Here is a 22866-nt window from a genome sequence, read left to right as displayed (position 1 = left end):
GGAGTAATCCACATTCTTGCCTTTTCCAGTTTCTAGAGATCACAGTGTTCCTTGATTCAGGGCCTCCTGTACTACGCCCACTGTTTTACTCGACCTATGTTGTGTTAGGTTCAGCTAGAAGAGATATAATAATTTACTGCCCTGCACGGGAAATTTTTTTAAATGTTTCCATGTTGAATGGCCCAAAGTTCTCCAAATGGCCCAAAGTATTAGATTCTTATCGTTCAGCTATTCTACATACTTTTCAGCCAGAGCTCAAATACTCCGTTAGCCTACAACGTTAAAGTTAGAAAAATAAGTGTCTAGGTCTTAGCTTTTGGTGGAAAGACTTCTCAACGGTTCTGTCCTTAACATAAGCATAATGTAGAGTTTAAAAAAAAAATCTATTGCCAGGCTCCCCTCCCAAAGATTCGCCTTCAGTTGAGGGAGCAGTATATTAGTTAATAATTTGAAAATAGGGTGGTGTGTATGGATAATTTTTTAAAAGAATTGCAGCTATGACACTTGTGCAGCCATGTTGAGAACTAGACGGGAGAACGATGGGGAAAAACATTCTTCAAACGGCTATCACAAAACAATGGGAATGAAGAGGAATAAGACGGAACTTCGAAGTCTAAACGAAGCTCTTCCGTCCAGAAGACAGGAGCGGTACTCTCCACCCTTCATCGAACTAGACCTAGAGCCGCGTCACCCAGATCTGGCCCCGCCTGAAGCCCCGCCTTACCCAGGGTTTCCAGACGGAGGCCCTGTCCGCCCAGCATCCAATCGCTTTCCTCTCCTGCCTTCTTCTGGTCTCTGACCCCGCCCATCTCCGTGACGGCCTCGCTCCTGGCCCCGCCCCACAGTGGGCCCTGCCCCACGTGACTCCGCCTCTGCTCCCGGCACGCCCGCTTCCGCTTTCGAGCCGACCGGTCCGCGGGGAACACGTCATCGGCCTGCGCCCCCGCCGGAAGTTTGTGTGTGATTTTCGAGTTGGTGGGCTGTGAGTAGAGATACACTCCAAAATGATTCTCCCTCCGTGGGAGTGAGGAATGACCAGGCTCTTCTCTCTTGCGCAGAGAGTTGCTTTGGCCTCTGTGAGGCACAGTCGCTGCGGCAGTTGGGGTTTCGGAATGTTCTACGCAGTGAGGAGGGGCCGCAAGACCGGGGTGTTTCATACCTGGTGAGTGACCTGCCTACCGAAGCTGCCACCGCCTCTAGCTCGCCCTCCCATCTCTCCTGAGTACCAGGAGCCGAGCAAGCTGTCGTGAATACTATTTTGTTGACAAGCTTTGCTTACCGGGATCCATGTGATAGAGTTTAGCTGTAGGGGCGCTGGAAAGCACACGTGCCTTCGCATTTGTACCCCGGTTTTTAGGGAGGACCCCATTTTCTCAGTGGCACTCTGGAAATTGGAAATCCGAAATGCGCGCGGCCCAGGTTTCGGCTCTTGCCAACCATCAGTAGGAGACTGACGGTTTTAATTTTGTTGGAATATCAGAAATGATCTATACTTTACTAATTCTTTCTTTTCAATACCTAAATCAGAAGCCTCAACCAGCATTACCATTTTTCGTGCCAAATAACACGGAGATAGGACTCATAATACCTAATCTTCCTTGTGATTTTAAAGGAAAAATTATAAACTAGTGTTTGCCATTGGATTCCTGTAGTAATCCTTGAAATAGGTGTGACTTTTATTATTTTTCAGGTGTGGTTACCATGATTTGGAAGTTCACAAGGCTAATATGTCACAAATGTGGCATGTGTTCTCCAGGTTTTTTGGTTGTTGTTACAAGACCTGGACTATTAATATATGATATCAAGGTTTATTATCAGTGTGTGTGTTTATGTTAATGCATGCTGGTACAGTGGGTTAGGTGTTGCGCTGCTAACCACAGGTCAGCAGATTAAACCCACCAGTTGCTTGGCAGGAGAAAGATGAGACTGCCAAGCAGTTCTTTGTTGTTCTATGGGATTGTTATGAGTTGCAATAGGCTCAGTGGTCCTGGATCTTTATGCAAATCAGCTGTCACATTGATGAAGCAGTATCTTGATAGTTGGCCTTTTTGTGTAGTGAAATCATTTTACATTTGTTTTAAATTTCCAAAGTTTTTTGTGTCTTAGGTTTGAGGAAGCATATGGTCCTGACATGTACAACTGGTAGGTAACATGACACAAGATAGAACATGGGATATGAAAAATAAACTGATGCACAATATGATGTGAGCCTTTGTTCTCAAAGAATTGACAGCCTTATCCTTTTTTTAAGTGATTCCCACTTTGAGAAATAATTGAAAACGGGCTAAGTAAAGATAACTGAAGGAAGGAAATGACATGTTTTGTTACAGGAATGAATGTAAGGCCCAGGTGGACCGGTTTCCTGCTGCGAGATTTAAGAAGTTTGCTACTGAAGATGAGGCTTGGGCCTTTGTCAGGAACTCTGTGAGCCCTGCTGCTTCAGAAGGTACGCTCTTCTCACGTCACAGTGTTACATTTTACCTCATTCACAGTTTTTCATACCTGCTCTTATTTAATTCTGTGTAGCTACCCTGTAGGCAGATAAAGAAGATACTGTGATGCCTTCCATGGTAAAGATTAGGAAGCTCAGAAAGTCGTGTCAGTAGTGGTATGAAAGACAAGTCAGTACACGCATCTCATGAATAACTTTTCCTTATATTTTACAAATTCCTTATATTTAAAAAAAACGGGAGGGGGGAGAAGAGGGTTAAAAAGTCCTTGTAAAAATACCGTTATCTTTCGTTCACTTTTTCCACGGACTTTTGTAGGCTGTTCATACATGCTGTTGGATTAAGAGAGCTAAAATTTTCAAGTGATGAGTATAGCCTCTGTGCAGAGTTTCTTTTTTAACTTAGGGCAGAGTCACACTATCTGGATTTCTTCCAAGTTCATGTATTACAGTAATTACAGTTGTTTGAAGTTTAAATTATAATGCAAAGGTATCAAAAATGCAAGACGAAGGGGGGCTCTGCTTTAAGATTTTAAAAATATAGCTTACCCTACCTCAAAGAAGGATTTTTTAACTTTATTCACAAATATTTCCTCAGTGAATTAAGATGGACACAGGGGCGTTTTAATCAGCTTCTCTTGGACAGTACCCCAGGAGACACAGTGATGCTCCTGTGTTGAACAACTGCTCATTTGAAGCCTCATTTCAATTTTGGACAATGCAGAATTGAGAGAGAAAGCTCACTGTATGACTACTCCCGAAGGGCCTCACCTCAATATGTATCTATGTCACCTCCGTATTGCAGTAGTTTTTAAAGGAAGCCCCAAAGTGACCGTTATATTTTCTATCCAGATGGAGAAATCAGTTTGGGACAGAAGGCAAGTTGAAATTGTAAAAATGGTGTGGCAGGGGCATCTGACCTATACCTTCACAAGAGAGGTGAGCCACCATCAAGAGCTAAAGGCTGATTCCTGTGAGACAGAGGTCAGACATGCTCCCTCTCTCTGACTGACACCTGCCATCCCTTCCTGGGTATACCCATTCTGCTAAGGTTGATTCCTTGTTGCACTTGTGCTACACAAAATTCAGAGAGTCTTCAAAATTCTGAGGTTTGTTAGAGAAGTAACGGATTACAACAAGTCAGATCAGGAGCACATCATGATGCTGTTCTTTAGCTAAAACAGCATTTTCTCAGACATGCTTGTAGGCAGTACTGTGACCTTAAATCTCTTCATCCTTTTGGCCTAACCTTTCCCTTGCTTGGATACGTGTTAGAAAGCACTAAAGCACCAGTAGTAAGTGCCTGGAGGCATCTCACTCCACCAGTAAGCTCTCTTCTGCAGGTGCCAAGCTTTCCCACTCCATTCTCTTGTTGTTTTATTACCATTCTTCACAACTCCCTCTCCGCCTCCTGTGCCTAGGGGGTTCTCAGTGCATGAATTCTGGGACCAAAGAAGGTATGCGTTGGGCTGCTAACTGTAAGGTCAGCAGTTTGAAACCAACAGCACTCCTGAGGGAGATAGGGCTTTCTACTCCCCTTAAGAGTTAACAGTCTCACCAACTCACAGGGGCTGTTGTACCCTGTCCTATTGGGTCACTGTGAGTTGGCATCAACTCAGTTGGAGTGAGGGTTTTTTGGTTTGTTTTTTAAGTCAGGTTCCTTCTCTCTGCTGCCTTCTTCCTTTTTTCTCTTCTAAAACGAAAGGTATATCTGAAGAAAGGCGGGGTTATTGATTGCATCCTACCTTAATCCTGCTTTATTACTGTGGGCCCTACCCACAACTGAGAGGGTCCTATGAAGTGATTGTGCAATTGAAGGAAAAAATAATAAAAAGACAAAGTTTAGGGTGCTCATTTCTTCCATGACTGTAGGAACAAAGAGAGAGAATATATTCTTTAACAGGCTTCTGTAACAGTCTTGGGATTAGCAAACCCCATCCATCACAGTCAGTCACTTATGTAACAAGGTGTCCAGTGTCCTAACTCTAGACATCCCTGACTCTCTGGGGGAGAAATCTATTAATAGTACTGGGAGCAGGCAGAGGGGAGTAGACCACCTCGAGCAGGAAGATAATAGAAACATGATACAGGCTGCCGGCCACACGTGCTTGTAAGAGGTATCATTTAGGTAGCACTATTATGGGACGATACTGTGAGGATGATTTTTCATTAGGAGAATGTGACTGGGGTTAATCTACAACTCACAAATTGAAGGCCTTCCACCAGAATCCTGACCTTCCAGACTTCTTAATTATGAGCGTAGAGAATTTGTCCATATACACTCTCTTCCCAGTCCGCAGTTTCCCACAATCAGCATAATAAACATGACTTGATTCTGTTTTTTAGCTACCGTGTATACAACAGCATGCAACAGCCTGGTCTGCTCCATCCTCACAGTTAGCCCTATTCTGGAGCCCACTGTGGTAACCACTGTGTCAATCTTCTCATTGAGGGCCTTCCTGCTCACTGCCCCTCATGCATGATGCCCTTCTCCAGGCACTGGTCTTTCTTAAACACCGTGTCAGGAGGGCATGAGAGGAAGTCTCACAACGTTCTGGCTGCTCCTCTTCTAAGATAGTTAGGTTTGTTCTTTTGGCATTCTGTGGTGTTTCCAGTATTCTCCGCCAGCATCATCATTCAAATGCACCCATTTTTCTCCTGTCTTCCTTACTCAGTGTTCAATTTTCACATGTATATGAGGCAATTGAAAATACCATGGCTTGGATCAGGTGCACCTTAGTCCTCATTAAAAGTCAAGTTCCTTGCTTTTCAACAATTTAAAGAGGTCTTATGGAACAGATTTCCCAATGCAATGTGTTGTTTGATGTCTTGATGCATTTACTTAAAAAAAAGTTTAAAAAAAAGTTTAAATCATTTTATTAGGGGCTTTTACAGCTCTCATCACATTCCATACATCAGTTGTATCTAGCATAATTGTACACATGTTGCCGTCATCATTTTCTGAACATTTACTTTCTTATTGAGCCCTTGGAATCAGCTCCTCTTTTTTCCCTCCCTCCCTGCCATTTATTTTTGACAAGTTCCAATTTTACTAGATCCGTTCTTTGTGCATTCCAAGTTCCAATTACTAGTGGATGTTTACAGCTGTTTCTTCTCATTCTGAGTCATGTCCCATCAACAAATGAAGGTCCTGAAGGCTTTAATCTCAAAGGCTGTACTCCATTCACATCATTGTGGTCAACTCTACTTTGAGAAGGAAGCTCTCTCAATCATATTTAGAGTGCCTAAATATGCACTCTCCTGGCACTATCTCTGGCAATGTTCTGCTTCTTTCATTAGGTTTTCAGTAACTGACAATGTTTCCGTGCTATGCAAAAGGTTTTCGCCATCTATTCACTGTTTCATAGTCTGTTCTTCATCTGGAAACTCCGCCGAAACCTGTTAACTTTGGGTGACCCTGCTGCCATTTGAGAAGCTACTGACAAGCTTCCAGCATCACAGCTACACACAGCCACCACAATGCAACAAACTTAACTGATGAGTGCTGGTCATTGTCGTACAGAGGTCAGGGTTTACAACACAGTAGAGGACAGTTACAACACCCGACAAGATGGAAAACAACCACATAACACTGAGAATTATGGCCGAATCAAGTTGACACATGGTAATCTGAAGTTTACACATATTTCAAATTCTTCCAGTATGTGTTTTTGTTGGCTGATGCCAACTTTTCAATTAGACTAAGAGTAACCCATTATAATAACACAGTAAATATCCTGTCCCCATGGCTTTCCAAGACTGTAACTTAAAAAAAAAATTTATTTGGGGCTCGTACAATGCTTAGCACAATCCATACATACATCCATTGTGTCAGCACATTTGTACATTTGTTGCCAGCATCATTCTCAAAACATTTGCTTTCTAATTGAACCCTTGGTATCAGCTCCTCATTTTACCCCTCCCCACTCCCCTTCCTTATGAACCCTTGATAATTTATAAATTATTGTTATTTTGTTATGTCTTACTTGCTTCTCTACTTTAACTGCCATAATAATACTAAAAAGAAAGTGAGATATCAGTTACTCCCAGATAACTCTGAAAAAAAGTGTTTGATAATCTCTTTAGTAGTCATCTTGAATCCACCAGGGCTGGGCTGTTGAAGAAATTACTACTACATTACTGTCCTCGATGGGACTCAATTTTAGCTTTCTGTGGTGGTCATATATTTTCATGTCAACTTGGTAATTAAGTATAGGGATGGAGTCTAGGCTGTCAGTCAGGTCACAGCCTGATGATGCCTCCTTGTGGGCGTGGCCTTATGAGGACTCTGGGAACATCCTCTCTCACTCCCTGGATGTGGTCCACACACTTTCTCTCTGCTTCACTTTCCTTTTGAGGAACTATTTGGAGACGCACGCTAGCACTGAGATATTTCCACCGCCACTGGATCCATAAGATTTTTTACCCACCATCCTGTGTTCTTTTTGCTTTAGGCATTTGCATGTGTTGTGTGAGTTTGAAGAGGAATTTATAGACTAGTATTGGACATACGGGCTAATACAGGCCTTAAGGACTTGATCTGGACTGGGCTGGGATGTTTTCTTAATATATTGTTGCTCTTTGATATAAAGCTTTGTCTTTTTATTTATTTATTTTTATAAAGCTTTTTCTTATAGACTTAGGAGTGTCACTGGTTTTGTTTCTGTAGTCAATCTGACCTAGCACATTCCCTTTCTGGTTTTACTTTGCTTTCTTAGCCTGCCTTGTTACTTGTTTATTTAAGTTAGACCTACCATTCCCTCCTGACATCCTAGAGGTTTTCAATTTGACGTCCTTGCAATTTGAGTATTTGGGGAGCTGAATTGGGGTGGGGGCTCTGATAGATAAGCCACTGATACTACCCTGTTTCCCCGAAAATAAGACAGTGTCATATTAATTTTTGCTCCCAAAGATGCGCTAGGTCTTATTTTTAGGGGATGTCTTATTTTTTTCTTGAAGACGAATACAGTACACATTTGTTGAACCAGAAAAAGGAAATGTATTACCTGTATACGGTACGGTAGTAGTTGTCATCACAAACCAGCATAACCAGACAAACTGTGAATCCTACAGTATCAATTTCTTGTTACTACCATTATTTCCATGTACAACAGTCTATGGCACATTTACTCATGTGTTCAATGACAGTCATGTCATCTTCTGGAACATCATAACAATCCAAACCCTTATTTTCGGGGAGGCCTTATTTTCAGGGGGCCTTATTTTCAGGGGATGCCTTATATTTCCGCAAGAGGCAAAACTGTAAGTAGGTCTTATTTTTGGGGAAACGGGGAATGTACAAAACTTTGATTCTTGTTTTTTTTCTAAGGAAAGAGGCCCTCATACTTTTAGAACATCTGTGATCCCTATAGAATTAAGAATCCTGGAATCTTTATTACCAACATTAAAACCAAATTTTGTTTTTGACAGAACCCTTAATATTGTCTTGACATTGCCCTTACTAAACCTAGCTTGAAAATTTTTAATTTATTTCACAGGACACTAAAGTTTGAGGTGATACACAAACTATCTTACGTAATTCCTTCTTTGAAGGGACACACATGATAGAATACTTAAGTCTTATTTAGTAATCCTAAATAACTTGCAAAGTTTACTGATTCTTAAGCATTTTATGTTCATTTTTTCTGGATTACAAGTAGATTCTGTTTTTTAGGACAGAAAAATGAACATTTGCAAGAATCTCAAGTGAAAGCAAACAAGCGAGTCTGGGAGTCGGTGGATGAAGAGGAAGATGAAAATGCAGAACCAAGTGCAAAGCATGTAAAACAAAATACAGACTCAGTACCTTCAGTTAGCAAAGACACATTTTCTTATATGGGTATATCTTTCTTGAGATTTTTAATTTTTAATATAATCATAAAAATAGGTAGATGTTTTTCCCACTTTTTTGATGTGGATAATTTAAACTGGTGTGTAACATCCTCAATTTTCCTTGTAAAGGTTAATTAGAAATCGAAAGGTCACTTGAATAGGTTATTTACAATAGAGCAATAAATTATAAATAAAAAACAATCCCTTAAAATGACAGTATTATTACTGGTGCACTTGGGCTGCAGACTGTAAGGTAAGCCGTTCCAACTCTAGGAGAAAGACAGCTTCCTATTCCCATAAAAAGTTACTCTCAGAAATCCATAGGTGCAGTTCTACCCGGTCCTAGAAAGTCACTAATGAGTTTTGGTTTTCATCAAGAGCCTTGATAAAACAGCTGCTTTCTTCATGGAAAGAAGCAATATGGGCTAAAAAAAAAAAAAATTAAGCCTTTTATGAATTGGGTGAAGATCTACTTGTGTAGATCAGTTTTTCATTCCACATGTCATGACAGTGACATGACATTTGCTTCATGTCACTGTCATCCCCATGGTATAGCACCACTTACCCCACTTCCTCCCTGTGTTCCCTGTTGATAGTGGTTGATTTAACTAATTTAAATAGATTAAGAAATATACATATTTACATCATATAAAGAGACATGAATGTATATACATATATGTGTGTGTATGTTTCTTAATATATACAATCGGACTAACGTTTTCAGAGGACTTGAATTGGTGGGCAAGTATTTCTGCAGTGCATGGCATTGTTTTCATAGAATGATACTATCTTGGTAGGAAAGGAGGTATAAAGGGATAGTTTCTCATTTGATGCCTGTAGTGTAGGATGTAAAAAGCAGTACTTCATGTAGTATATTCTAGTTTTTCTAAGTTCATTCTCCTTTAGTTGCCTGATATATGGGACCAAGATGAGCAGATTATAAGCAAAGAGTGTCAAATGCCCCCATATAAGAAATTAACAGTATTGAGCACATTTAAAGAACTATATGGGATCAGATTGACAACAGCAACTTAAAAGATTAGATAAGAGCCCTAGAGGGCAACTTCTCAGAAGAGGTAAGAATGGTGGTAATCAGTGTCACTGGATGTATGTGTAAAGACTATTGAATTGACATGACGTGTACGTATTTGCATGTTTTTAACAATAGAACAACATATGTTAATTTTGAAAATTTTAATCTGATGTTTTCCTAGGCAAAATTTCAACAGCATTGTCAATTCTCTTTGAAATACAAATTCAAATTGAGTAAACTTTTTTTTTTTGGAGTAAACTCTTGAGGTGAATTTTAGCTGTTAGTAATATTACTACTTTAGCACTTATTAAATTTCTTTTTGTAGGAGAATTTGTAGTTGTTTACACAGATGGCTGTTGCTCCAGTAATGGCCGGAGGAGAGCCCGAGCAGGAATTGGAGTGTATTGGGGGCCAGGCCATCCTTTGTAAGTAAAATCAATAAATGTAAATTGTTCAAGCTCACCACTTTACCAAATCATTTTAAAACTTGTGAAGGTATGATCGAGACTATGCTTATTGGAAGACTCCACTCCCCCCAAAACAAAACTTCATTTGAAAAGCATCATCCTTCAGAATGTTAAATGTAAAATTTCCTTAGCATTGCTTTTGTAGCTCTAAAATTTGACAAGTCTCACCGATAAAAATCTATACAAGGATTATGCAACTATCTCCTTGAGTGAGCACAGGGCACACTGCAGATGGCTTGTACAACCAGTGGGGCAGGCCGCTGGGCATGGTGGAGCATCATCGTGCTAGATTTAACTGTGATCCTTCTGAAATGATGGGAGTTTAGAAGTGATCATTCTGTTTCTCAAAAGGCACAAAATCACAGGGACATAAAATAAACTATCTAAATAATTCTAGCCTCTGGATATGAATGAACTTGAATAGTAACTGATAGCCTGAAAATTAAGTGTAAATGGAGACTTGATTCTTCTTTAGTCTCCATGTTTCAGTTCTGAGCTTTGTTTTCCAATAGTAGTAAGTCCTCACAAGATTGTTGAGGCCAGTCAGTATAAATCATTCAGTAGTAATACCACTTTGTGTCTATTAACTATAAAATTTACAAAGACAAAGTTCAGCTTAATATTATGACTTCAAACCCCATAAAAGTGGGTGAGCTTCCATTTTTGCCATTTCATAGGTAGCAAACTAAAGGTCAGTGAGTTTGAGTAGTTTGTCCAAGACTACATTTCAGGTCCAAAATTGAAGCTTAGCTCTTTTGACTTCTGTCCAGTGGCCCTTCTGCAGTGTTGTCCCCTAGTGTCTTTCAAATAATGTTAATGCCATTAGTTTGGTGGTTTTTAAAAGGCTATCATTTTATGTATTGCTTTCCTATTTCAAATAAATATTCATTGATTAATTTATAGCCACAAGAGGAATCCTGGTGGTGTAGTGGGCTATGTTTACTATTGGGTGCAGTTTACTATTCACTACTTAAGCAGTGTGAATCCACCAGCTACTCATCTAGAGATGGAAAACTTTGGGACTTCTGCTTTATCTGATAGGGTCATTCTGTGTCAGAATCCACTCAATAGCAATGAATTTGGTTGTATTTTGGAGTTAAGAAATTAAAGAACCACTGAGAATTGCTTGATAATTTTATTTTATATTGCTTTGAAACAGAAATGTAGGCATTAGACTCCCTGGGAGGCAAACAAACCAAAGAGCGGAAATACATGTAAGTTATTAGATGTTTTGTTTTTTTTTTCCCTACAAAAAAATTTTAAGTTCACCATTCTTAGCATTGACTATGAATATATCAAATAATTGATGCTGTTTATGTATGTAAGAAAAGAGCCCTGGTGGTGTAGTAGACTATACTTTGGATTGCTAACTACAAGGTTGATAGTTTGAAACCACTAGCCACCCTGTGGGAGAATAATGAGGCTCTTTGCTCTTGGAAAGGTTTACAGTCTCACAAAGCCAAGAGAGCAGAAGAGAGCTGTGTACTCTGTTGTGTAGGGTCATATGTTGGAAGTGACTTAATAATAGTGGGTTTGGTTTATGTATATAAAATAGTTTAGAAGAAGTCTAGAAGAAGTTGGGTTTGGGGTTAAGTAACAACTCTGAAGATAAGAATTGTCTAGAAAAACTGCAAATTGATGTGCAAAACAGGAATTATATGTGTAGCATCATTTTCTATTAGGAATATGATCATTATAAGTAGTACAGAAAAGAAGGGATGTTTACACTTGAAGTCATGTTGAAAGTTGAACACCGTAGAATGAGTCTCAACTGGTTTCTCCCAAGGCAGCCTGCAAAGCCATTGAACAAGCAAAGACTCAGAACATCAAGAAATTGGTTTTATATACGGACAGCATGTTTACTATAAATGGTAAGTGTTTTTCATGTTGTGTTTCTTCTTGTGGTTTTTTACTAAAAGGAAATAGATATTTCCTTCCCCAGTGGGAGATGCTGTAACAAAGAAGAGTCCAAATGGTAAGTGGAGATACCATTTGGCTGGTGAGACACCTAGGAAAGAGCGAGGAATTTAGAAACCCGGTCCCGCTCCAGTTTTTTACTATGTACTATGTATTTCACGCTCACTCACAGGCTGCGAAATGAATTACCCTGTACAGAATGGGGCTTAAGGAGTCTGGGGTCGCTTTTTGGAGGAAGCGGCATCTTAACTTGAAGAAAAGGAGAGTATTACATACATCTACCCAAAAAGGGGGGAGGGGGGGCTTAAAAGGAAAAGTTAGAATCACCACTTAGGATGCAAATGGGATCAATGATCAGAGATGAACCTAGGGAGGTTACAAAACAACATTCAAGCAAGACCTTGTTACTTTTTAAGCAAGTTAACTTCCTAGAGCCTCATCCTCCTTATCTCTGTTAGGGAGAAAATAAGACATACCTTTATATGCCATCGTGATGAACACGTGGACTCGAGCATAGGAACAATTAGGCTGGGCTGGGCAGTGTTTCATTCTTTGTGCACAGGATCTCTAGGAACCGATTCAGTGGCACTTAACAACCACACGTGGAGTGTCTGTCACCTGGAAATTACTTTCCCAGGGAATTTCTTTAACATTTTATTGTTAATTGCGTGAAATTTAGAGAGTAAATTAATTTCCCAGTCAAAAATTTACACGTATTTTGTTTCATTACATTGGCTGTAATTCTTTTAGTCTAAAAGTACTCTTCTCACTTCTTCCTGGAGCTCTATATTTCTATTTGCCCGTATTTTCTGCACGTTTTTGTCTTCTGAGCTTTGTGTTCTTGGGGTGAATGCTGCCCCTTTTGGTCTTGGGTGATGGATTGTTCTGAGAAGCACGTTCTTCCCGAGTGTTACTGTCTACTTTTATAGGCTTACTGTGTTGGCTGAAAGGTGATCTGAGAGTGAGTTCAGTTCCAGGTTGGAAAGGCTTAAAGGGCCTTCATCTAGTCTATCAGACCAGTAAGTCGTGTTTTTTTTTCCTTTTAATGTTTTTTGATATCATTCTTCATTTTCCCACTCTGCCCAGGACCTTTAATTGTGACCCCAGTCAAAAGACTTGGTAGTAGTGCTGGACACCGTTTCATTCGCGTAGCTTCAAGCTGGTGAGAATTGTGGTTGGAGTGCTCCGTTAGTCCTTTACTCACCACTTCCACGAGTCTTTAGCCTTCTTCACTCTTCACTGTTCTGGACAGGAAGAGACAAATAGTTGTATCTTAGATTGAAAGCTTTGCAGACCCTCGTTGCTCCTCATCAGAGTTGTATGTAGAACACTGTCTTCGGGGCCTGTGTTACACCAAATTGACCTTATGTACCATGAGACTATAGTCCGAAGCCTTCAAGCCCAGTGCCGTAAACACCAAGGGGGTGGTGACAGCCAAGATGTTTGCATGACCTTGCCCCCGTATCTCCACTATACACTTGAATAAATTGCAACACAGACAAGTAGAAATATTCTCTGCCAAACCTATTTATGCTCATGGTGTACCACCATATGCCACCCACACCTCTTTATCATTCATACATGCATACGAGCGGTTACACAAAATGTCATTAAAAGATAATGACATTTTTCGGCATACTTTCTGAAGCCCCTGTGTGTCTACTCAGGAGTCTGGTGGTATAGTGGGTTGTGCATTGGGCTGCTAACCACAAGCTCAGCAGTTTGAACCCACCAGCCATTACATGGGAGAAAAATGAGGCATTCTGCTCCTGGGAAGATTTATAACCTTGGAAACTCAAAAGGGCAGTTCTAACCTGTCCTATAGGGTGGATGTGAGTAAAAATCAACTCAAGGGCAGTGGGCTTTTTGGTTTGTTATCAATCTATGAATCTACTCATAAATTATTTATCTGTTGTTACTGTTATTATGTATGTACTAGGGGGTACCCCCCCTCCCCAATGGAAAAAAGCTCCTCTGGGCAAAGCTTTTGTAGTATACATTTTCCCCCTCTAGACACGCATCGAGCAACTCGCTCTGAGTTAGTACACCCAGTGGTGTTGCCTGGGAAAGTTTTTCTGGTCGCAGTGAATAGTTTTATAAAAGCAGTTTCACTCAAAACCTTGTTTTGTGATGGTCGATTTAAGGGAACGGTGCTGTGAAATTTTGTTTCCTGCATGGGGAAAATGCAGCAACTGTTGTGATGTTGAACACAGTTTATAAGGACAGTGCTATGGGAAAAACTCAAGTGTATGAGTGATTTTCTCTTTTCAAAAAAGGTGCAATGCTGATTGATGACAAACCTTGTCTGGAGGTCCATCAACTTCCCGAATGGACGAAAATGTTGACATAATTCATGCACTTGTGATCAGAGGCCCTGACGGACCATTGACGAGATGGAGAAGTTATCTAGACTGTCTTGAAGCTCGGGGCAGTGATTTAAATGGAAGGTTTCAGAATGAGAAGGGTCCCTGAAATTTGTGTCTCAGGTTCTGACGACCTGGTAAAAGATCTTCTAGTTGGAGACATGCCATGCTTTCAAAGAACAGCCCCAAAGCGACCCAGATTTTTTCCCCCAAGTTCGTTACTGGTGATGAAACATCAATCAAGCCAGTGGAAAACACCTTCGTCACCTTGTCTCAAAAAAGCTCAAGTGAAATCAAAGATCAAAATGAGATGCTCATTGGTTGGTGTATTTTTTTAATGTGAGGGGATAGTGTATTTGGAGTTCGTTCCATCAGGTCAGACGGTTAATCAAGCTTTCTATTTAGAGGTTCTGAAGAGATTGCATAACAGTGTGCCACAAAAAAGGCCTGATTTGTTGGGAGGAAGCGGATATAGGGGAACTGATATCAAAGAATTCAGAAAGAAGGAAAATGTTTTGAAACTGATGGTAGTAGCGATTGTACAGTTTTACTTGAACTATTGGAATGACGGATGTTATGACATCTGTAAGAGCTCTCAAGAAAGAGGAATTAAAAGAATAAAATAATTTTTTTTAAAGCCTGATTTTGGCAGACGGAAAACTAGTTTTGCCACCACAACAATGCACTGGCTCATGCAGCCATCTTAGCATACTAGTTTTTTGGGCAAAAACCAGCATGCCTCTTTCATCACATGCACTTACTCACCTGACCGGCTCCTTGCGATTTCTTTTTGTTTCCACGAATGAAGAGAGACATGAAAGGACAGCAATTTGAAGACATGGCAGAGGTGACAAAAAAATGGGGAAGGTGCTGTCAGCCATCCAAACAGATGGATTTGAAAATGTTTCCAAAAATGGAATTGCAGATGTATGGAATTGCAGTGACAAATGTATTTAAATATAATGGAGAGTACTTTGAAGGTGATATGGTTGTTTTGTAAAAAAATTTAAATAATATAGCTTTGGGTAGGGAATTTTGTTTGTTTGTTTGTTTGGTTTTTTCAGGTACCCCCTTATTTTGTGTATGTAATAGTATTTACTGTTGTTGCCGTTTACTATTGCATACCTCCTAGTGTCTTCCTTTGCCTTGGCCAGGATGTACTAGCTGTTTCTTTATTGTGTGTTGTTTTCTTTTCACCCAGATTAAAAGATGTCTAACTATCTAGTTATGGAATCCTGGGCACAGTGGTTAGTGTGTTTGTCTGCCAACCAAAGGCCAGTGATTTGAACTCACTAACTACTCTCTAGGAGAAAATGTGGCAATCTGCCTCCGTAAATCTGCCCAATGGGGCAGTTTGCTCTTTCCTGCTCTGCCTTCTCAGTCCCTTTGCTGAGAGTCAGAAGTGACCCAACCCAATAGGTTAGTTTTATTGTTTGTTTGCTATCTCCTTAGTGTTTGTTTTTGCTTCCCCTCCCGTCCCTGATAACAATAAAAAATGTTTCTTTATGTGTATGTTTTTTCTTGGCTTTTTCCCCTTGACTTTCTATAGTAGTGTTTGCATATAATACAAGGGGGCTAAATTTCATTTTTCCACAAACTCAAGGGGACTGCTTTCATTTTCTCCCCATTGAGAATGATATTAATCATTGGTTTTTTGTGTATGCCGTAACATTGTGGAGAAATTTCATTTGCTGAGAGTTTTTTTTCAGGAATGTATGCGTTCGATTTTTATATGATGAGGTTTTTGTGTTGACTGATGTGATCAAATGGTTTATTTATGTGGTGAATTACTTTGTTAAATTAACTATCTTTACACACCCTTGTGAAACCTACTTCATCACGATTTTCCCAAGGAAATTTTTTGTGGGTAAAACTAATCCTTGAGTTGCATTTTTGTTTCGTTTTTCCGTTAATCGAGTCACCTGCACTGTTTCTATAGGTTTGTGTCATTTTGGTACAGCAGATGCCAGGCAGCTGTGAAATAGAGATTACACGTCTGTGGTAAAATTAACATTTTCTACTTATGAAGGCGATCACCTTTCAGTCATAAAATAGCTTAATCAGCAGGGGTTATTTTTGTTTTTCTGAGACAACAGCATGCACCTGGAACAAATTCAGTTTGGGTCTAGAGGGAGTTGATACTTGCAAATGACCAAGTATCAAGTTTGATCCAGCAAAATGAAGATTACAGTGACCTATGACTGCTCGTGAGGCTACTCCAGACCTTTGCCTGTGGCTCCAGGGATCTGTCAGTGGCTGAATCTGACGAATTACTCTACAGATGGGTTCGGGCCTCCCATTTCCCCCCTCAGCCTTCCACAAATTGGGTATTCACTGCTTTGCTCTGATACTTTGCCCTTCGTCATATTTGAATTTTATTGGCATCTTTGGATCACACAGCCTGGTGTGCTTCCATGTGGGCTTAGTTGACTCCTCACTTAGATGGCTGCTTGTTTGAAAACAGGCCTTTAAGACCCGAGATACTATTCTGATTCACACTGTTTGCTTTCTTTTCAACACTTTGCTATAGCACCTGTTCCATAATTTTAGCATTCTGTTGAATAGGATAACCTTTCTTTGGAATGGGTGTAAATATGGATCTCTTAGGTAGCCAAGTAGCTGTCTTCCAAATTTCATGGTATTGACCAGTGAGTGCTTCCAGTGCTTCATCAGCTTGTTGAAACATTTCAGTTGGTATTCCATCGATTCCTGGAGCCATGTTTCTGGCTAATGCTTTCAGAGCAGCTTGAACAGCTTCCTTCAGTTCCATTGGTCCTTGCTCAGATGCTACCTCCTGAAATGGTGGAATATTGTCTAGTTCTTTTTAGTATAGCCACTGTATAGTCTCTCCATCCTGTCTTGATGCTTCCTGCATCATTCAACATTTTGTTCATAGAATTTCAATTTTGCAACTTGCGGCTTGAATTTGTTCTCTAGTTCTTCCGGTTTAGGATTTAATTATTATATTTGACTTTGTCTTCTCAGGCTGGAATCTTCTGTATAGCTAATTGACCCCATCATTTCTTTTGTGTGCCTTAGCACATGTAGTTTGGCTTAGTAGTTTTTAATAGATCGAATTCTTAAAACTCACAACCACTAGGTTGATTCTGACCTATAATGACCCCATAGAACAGGGTAGAACTGCCCCTGTGGATTTTCAAGACTAATTCTTTACAGAATTAGAAAGCTTTCCATTGATTTCGAACTGCTGACTATGTGGTTAGTAACCCAACTTGTAACCACTACACCACCAGGGCTCCTCAATAGATTGAATTAGATAATGGGAAATTGAGGAGGACATTAAACTGTTCTTTGTAGAATAATAGAGCTCCCTTCAGGTTGACCTCTGACACATGGAAATACCAGGCACAACATAATAGACATCCCAGTGAGGGGTTGCTGAGGACATAGTGACCCAGGGAGTTGTCACTGCTGGTTATTGCAGTGCCACTGCCAGGCCTTTTTCCTCTTAGCCAGGCAGCTCTATCGAAGGATTCTCAACAGCACAGTAGCTCACGTTGCCTCCATTGACAAACAGACCATGGCTGTGCATGAGGTACACAGACTGGGAATTGAATCAGAGTCTCCCACATAGAAGAGGAGAATTCTACCAAGTATTGCTGGAGGGAGGACTGAGGAATAAAGTGCAAATAAGTGTAAGACTAAAACTACAAGGGGGCTTCAAAGAATTTGTGGGGAAAATCTTATCTAAAATTTTTTTCATGAATTTTTAAACCCCCTCAAATTAATAAAAATTAGATTGGCCGTAAAAGGAAGAGCAAATGCCTTGAGAATGATTGGGACAGGGAATGTATGGGTGTGCTTTATACAATTGATGTATGTATATGTATGGATTGTGGTAAGAGTTGTTGGAGTCCCTAATAAAATGTAAATGAAGAAAAGAGGAGAAAAAAATGATTAGGGCAAAGACTGTACAGATGTGCTTTATACAATTGATGTATGTATATGTATGAACTGTGAAAAGAATTGTATCAGCCCCAATAATTTGTTAAAAAATAAAAAATAATTAAAAAAAAAAAGAAAAAAGAAAAAAAAAGGAAAGGAAAGCCAATTTTGAAATAATAACATTAATCTACAAATGTGGGCTTCTTTTAGGCATAACTAATTGGGTTAAAGGTTGGAAGAAGAATGGATGGAGAACCAGCACAGGCAAAGAGGTGATCAACAAAGAAGACTTCGTTGAACTGGACAAGGCTACCGAGGGTATGGATATTCAGTGGGTGAGTGTTCCTTCAGTGCTTTTACCTAACCAGAGTGCCTACTGGTTTATCTCAAGGAATTAATGCACTAAGTTAGGATAATAGTTTCCATGAAATCTATATGATGTGTACTAAAACCCACTTGGTTCCTTTGATCATTTTATAATATTGATTTGATAAGAGCATTACTTTCTACAGAATACACTGGCTACATTACTTGAGAGCTATTCTATGTCCTCAACATTTTTATATTATTGCATAATAATGCTTGGGCCAGGGTTTACTGCTTGAGATGTAATAGTCAAACCTATTGGCTTCTGTGGAATTAGTCATAATGTTAAATAAAACTAATTTGTATGATTTTTTAAGTGTTATAAAACCTTAATAAACATAACCTTTATCCCCAACCTTCGCTCCCCTACCCCTGAGAAACCCTTGTTATTTTTTCCCCCTATAATAGTGTTTTGGAGTTTTGGGGGCCATATCTTACACAATCCAATATATTTATTCACATACAATTCTGTTGTTTGATTCCATCAAGTGGGGTTCTACAATCATCAATGCTATCAGCTCCCCGTACCCCTTCCTGTCTTTGCCATACCCCCAGGGAACCGTTACCCCTGTAATGGTTCTGCAGGGTTATCTATCTTGGCTTTCATGTACTGAACAATCTTAAATATCCAAATGAGCACATGCAAATCTAACATGATTACTAAGGTAAAACACATTAAAAACTATAATAGGAAGGGGGGGAAATATTAAAGAACTAGAGGATAATTAGGTAGTTTATCAATGCTATACCACACCTAGGATTTTTCATCCCTTCCATGTGGCCCTTCTGAGGGACTGTCCAATTACCTTACAGGTGGGTTTTGGGTCTCCACTCCATTCATGTCCCTTCACATCGATTTGATGTTTTTGAACTTCTGATACCTCTTCCCATCGATACCTCATGAAAACACGGGCTCATGTGCTTCCTCTGTGTGGGCTTTTGTTGCTTCCCTGCTAGATTGCTGCTTGCTTAATTTCAAGCCTTTAGGACCCCAGACACTGTATCTTTTAATAGCTGGACACCATCTGCTTTCTGCACATTTGCTTTGCACCCATTTTGTAGAAGTATTTTTCTTATGATAGTTTTTGTTAAATTTGGGGTTTTTTTAATTGTTATTGCTTGTTTTTTCCCACAATAGTATAAGTTAAATGGCAAGCATTGTCTCAATCCTATCTTCCTCTACCTCCCCAGAACCACTAATAGCAGATAACCTGACATTTAAATTTGCCTTTCAGCAACCTAAATGTAAACAAAAATTGAGTAAATACATCCATACTTTCTCTTAGCAGTTAAAAAAATGAAGTATATATATGATATGTAAAACTCAAAAACCAAATTCACTGCCATCAAGTTGATGCCGACTCATTGTGACCCTATAGGACAGGGGAGAGCTGCTCCTCTGGGGTTTCTAAGACTGAAACTCTTTACTTGAGTATAAAGCCTCACCTCCCATGGAGCAGCTGACTGCTGACTTGCAACCCAAGGAGGAAACTACTGTGCCAACGACATAAACACATCCATACATTAACTTTGTGTGGAGTGCGACAAAGCACAGTGTGTATTGCGGAGAAGGTCGTAAAAGAAAGGTGCCATTTCTGTAAACTAAATTTTAATAAATGCATACATTGATAAAATGCATTTAACAACTTCTGTAAGAGTATACCTCATGCTGTTTAGCATTATGTTAAGAGGCTCTGAAAAGCAAGCTTTCTTTTACTCAGACTCAAGGTTGAAATGTTTTTTATGTATTTTCACTTGAAAAAAAATGAGGAAAATTTTTATTTTAACAGATGCATATTCCGGGTCATTCTGGATTTGTAGGCAATGAAGAAGCTGACAGATTAGCAAGAGAAGGAGCGAAGAAGTCTGAAGACTGAAAGAAGTCATTGTAATACTCGGAACATGCACTGGAGACTGCCTTGTTACTTTTACGTGTTGATATGGAAAATAAAAGACGGGGATGCAGTTGATGCAGTGGCACAGTTTTCAGACATCAGAAAGGCAGTATAATTCTCTTTGAAATACAGTGCTTAGATGTACAATCAATTGGCTATCCTGTGAGATTTCAGAATAACCGTATATACTCAAATATAAGCCGACCCAAGTGTAAGCTGAGGTACCTAATTATTAGCTGGGAAACCAGAAAAACTGATTGACTTGAGTATAAGCCTAGGGTGGAAAATGCAGAAGCTTGGTGAGTTTCAATAATCAAAACAAATGAAAATAAAATTATTAAAAATTGAGACATCAGTGGAGTAATGTATTTAAATATTTATTTTAAATAGAAAACATCAATAAAAGGACAAGTCATTTAACATTAGTAAACCAGCACAGTAAGTAGAAAATAGGGTCAACAAAAACAATAAGGTATCAACAATGATACCTTAAGAGTACTATTCCCTGAGCTCAATCAGCAACCAAGCTAAAATGTAAAGAGTTAAAATCCGTCAAAACGATTCCTCATCATCATCCGTATCCCAATGCAGAGCTTCAGCTGGTGTGAGGTCATCATAGACGCTGTCCTGACTGAGATCGCCGTCATCACCATCACTGCTGTCATTTTCATACAAAGCACAGTCTTCACTGCCATCCATAGCATTACTAATACTACATTTCTAGAAGGCACATCACACCATGTCTTCTGGAATGTCTTCCCATGCATCTCAAACCCACTTTGCTATTAACTCTATGTCAGGCTTCATGAGATTTCCTCCTTTTGTTAATTGGGCTTGACCAGATGACATCCATTCATGCCGTATCCTTCGTACACAGTCTTTAAAAGGCTTATTCAAAGATACATCCAGAGGCTGCAGTACAGATGAAAGCCCACCTGGAATAACGGCTAAAGTAACTCTTAATAGATTTTGCCAATTTTTTCATGCCCTCCGACAGGTGGGCTCTGGACATATCCCAAACAAGTAACGATGGCTTTTTCTTTAAGGCTGCTCCTGGCCGTCGGTTCCAAGTTTCTTCCAGCCATTTTTTTGTTCCGTCTTCATCCAGCCTTTAATATGTACATGCACAGTAATTCTTAATGGGAAATTGATCTTTTTAGGCAAGGTCTTTCTTTTAAAAATAATGACAGGACATAGCTTATGATAGAATAACTGTGAAGTGTTTTTTTTTCATTTCCTGTGGCATGGTTCTGTTGCTTGGAAGATCAAAAGTCATGGCAGTTTCATCCATATTCCCAATATCTGCCAGGTCAATTATAAATCCTTCTTTTGTTTTAAAATCAATGACTGTAATGACATACGGTAACTTTTTGTCAAGGTCTTGTGGCAATTTCTGTGAAATCTTTGTTCTTTGTCTCAAACATAGGAGGCCAAAGCTATTCATGAAGTGGGTTCACCATCCTGCTGACGCAGCATATTTTTCAATGCCTGGTCATCCTTAGCCATTTGTAGAGCACATATGCGGATTCCCATGTGTGTTACACAGTAACCATTTTGACGATACTCCATAACTCATTTATGCAATTCATTCTCTGGATTCCCATAAAAAGACATTAAACCACGACGAGTTTGTTTAGCTTTTGGAATCTTTTCCAAATCAGCCTTCATTTTCCTCCTCTCCCTCATGCTTTTCTGTCAACACAGAATTCCCTACTTGCAACACTGTTAGTGCTCTCTTCTGCTCTTGACACAAACTTCATTTTGAAACCACCCTCATATGACCGGCATTTTTGTTTTGGTTCAAGAATATCCATTTCTAAGAGGACAAAAAAACGAGACTTTGAAAAAGAACTCTCATGGTAATGCCCCCACCCCTGTGACTTGTTAGCCGGGGGGGGGGTGGGGGTGGGGGGGGGGGTTGTCTGTGTGTGCGGGGGATGCAGGATGTGAATTAACACAGAGACCAGGGGGGGAGAGAACGCAGCCACAGACACATCCTTACCAGTTCAGCTGTGGGCGTAAGTGAATTACGGGTTCTAATGCGAATTGGAGCCATCCACATCATAGGACCGCTCTGATTGGTTAGATGTGAGTAAACAAATATTCAAAGCCCTGCAGTGTCAGCAGGTCTTTGAACAGTGAAGATAGGGCAATCACCTGTGAGATAACAGGCACTCATCCTGTTACCTGGGGGGGGGGGAGGGCCTGGGGGGCAGTGAGATGTTACACCTTCCTGGGGTACCACTGATCCATGTATAAGCCGAACCCCAGTTTTTCAGCACATTTTTTGTGCTGGTAAACAGCTTATACACGAGTATATTCAGTATGTTTATTGAACTTGGTACTCTTCATTTGTTTTACCTTAGGTGGAATGCAGATGCAAACAAAGATACTGAGTCCCATGAAGTTAAAGCAGATTTGTGCCTTCTGTGCATATTAAATAAGGCATCCCTTCCTTTGGGCAGACAGATGCAGCCCCATGGCAAGACAAAGGTTAGCAGACAGATTGAAAACTGCGTCTTGGCCTCACTTATCCTCTTGGGTGACACTCCTGTTGGGCATCAATTGCACATAGGTAGCTCTGGCTGCTAGACTATGCTATAGGAACAGTACAGTTTTTAAAGACCAATGTCATATA

At 39.9% G+C, this 22866-nt stretch overlaps 1 protein-coding gene across 6 annotated transcripts; it reads left to right on the top strand.

Moving 5' to 3' along the window:
- Positions 1 to 903: 903 nt before the first annotated feature.
- On the top strand, positions 904 to 20298 carry RNASEH1 (ribonuclease H1). Of its 6 annotated transcripts, XM_075556384.1 has the most exons (10): positions 904 to 982; positions 1059 to 1162; positions 2331 to 2446; positions 8124 to 8288; positions 9640 to 9739; positions 10941 to 10995; positions 11568 to 11652; positions 12628 to 12717; positions 18178 to 18302; positions 20124 to 20298. In XM_075556384.1, exons 2-10 carry the CDS (start codon positions 1113 to 1115, stop codon positions 20208 to 20210), a joined length of 873 nt encoding a protein of 290 aa, XP_075412499.1. In that variant the 5' UTR covers positions 904 to 982; positions 1059 to 1112; the 3' UTR covers positions 20211 to 20298. The 6 variants fall into 6 exon arrangements, with proteins under 6 accessions (XP_075412499.1, XP_075412498.1, XP_075412502.1 ...); XM_075556383.1 differs by having other exon boundaries at positions 930 to 1162; positions 20155 to 20298; XM_075556382.1 differs by having other exon boundaries at positions 931 to 1162.
- Positions 20299 to 22866: the final 2568 nt, after the last annotated feature.

Source organism: Tenrec ecaudatus, chromosome 8 (genome assembly GCF_050624435.1).
Source record: "Tenrec ecaudatus isolate mTenEca1 chromosome 8, mTenEca1.hap1, whole genome shotgun sequence".
NCBI lineage: Eukaryota > Metazoa > Chordata > Mammalia > Afrosoricida > Tenrecidae > Tenrec > Tenrec ecaudatus.
Note: the sequence above shows the minus strand (reverse complement) of the source record. Positions and strands in the feature narration are given on the sequence as shown.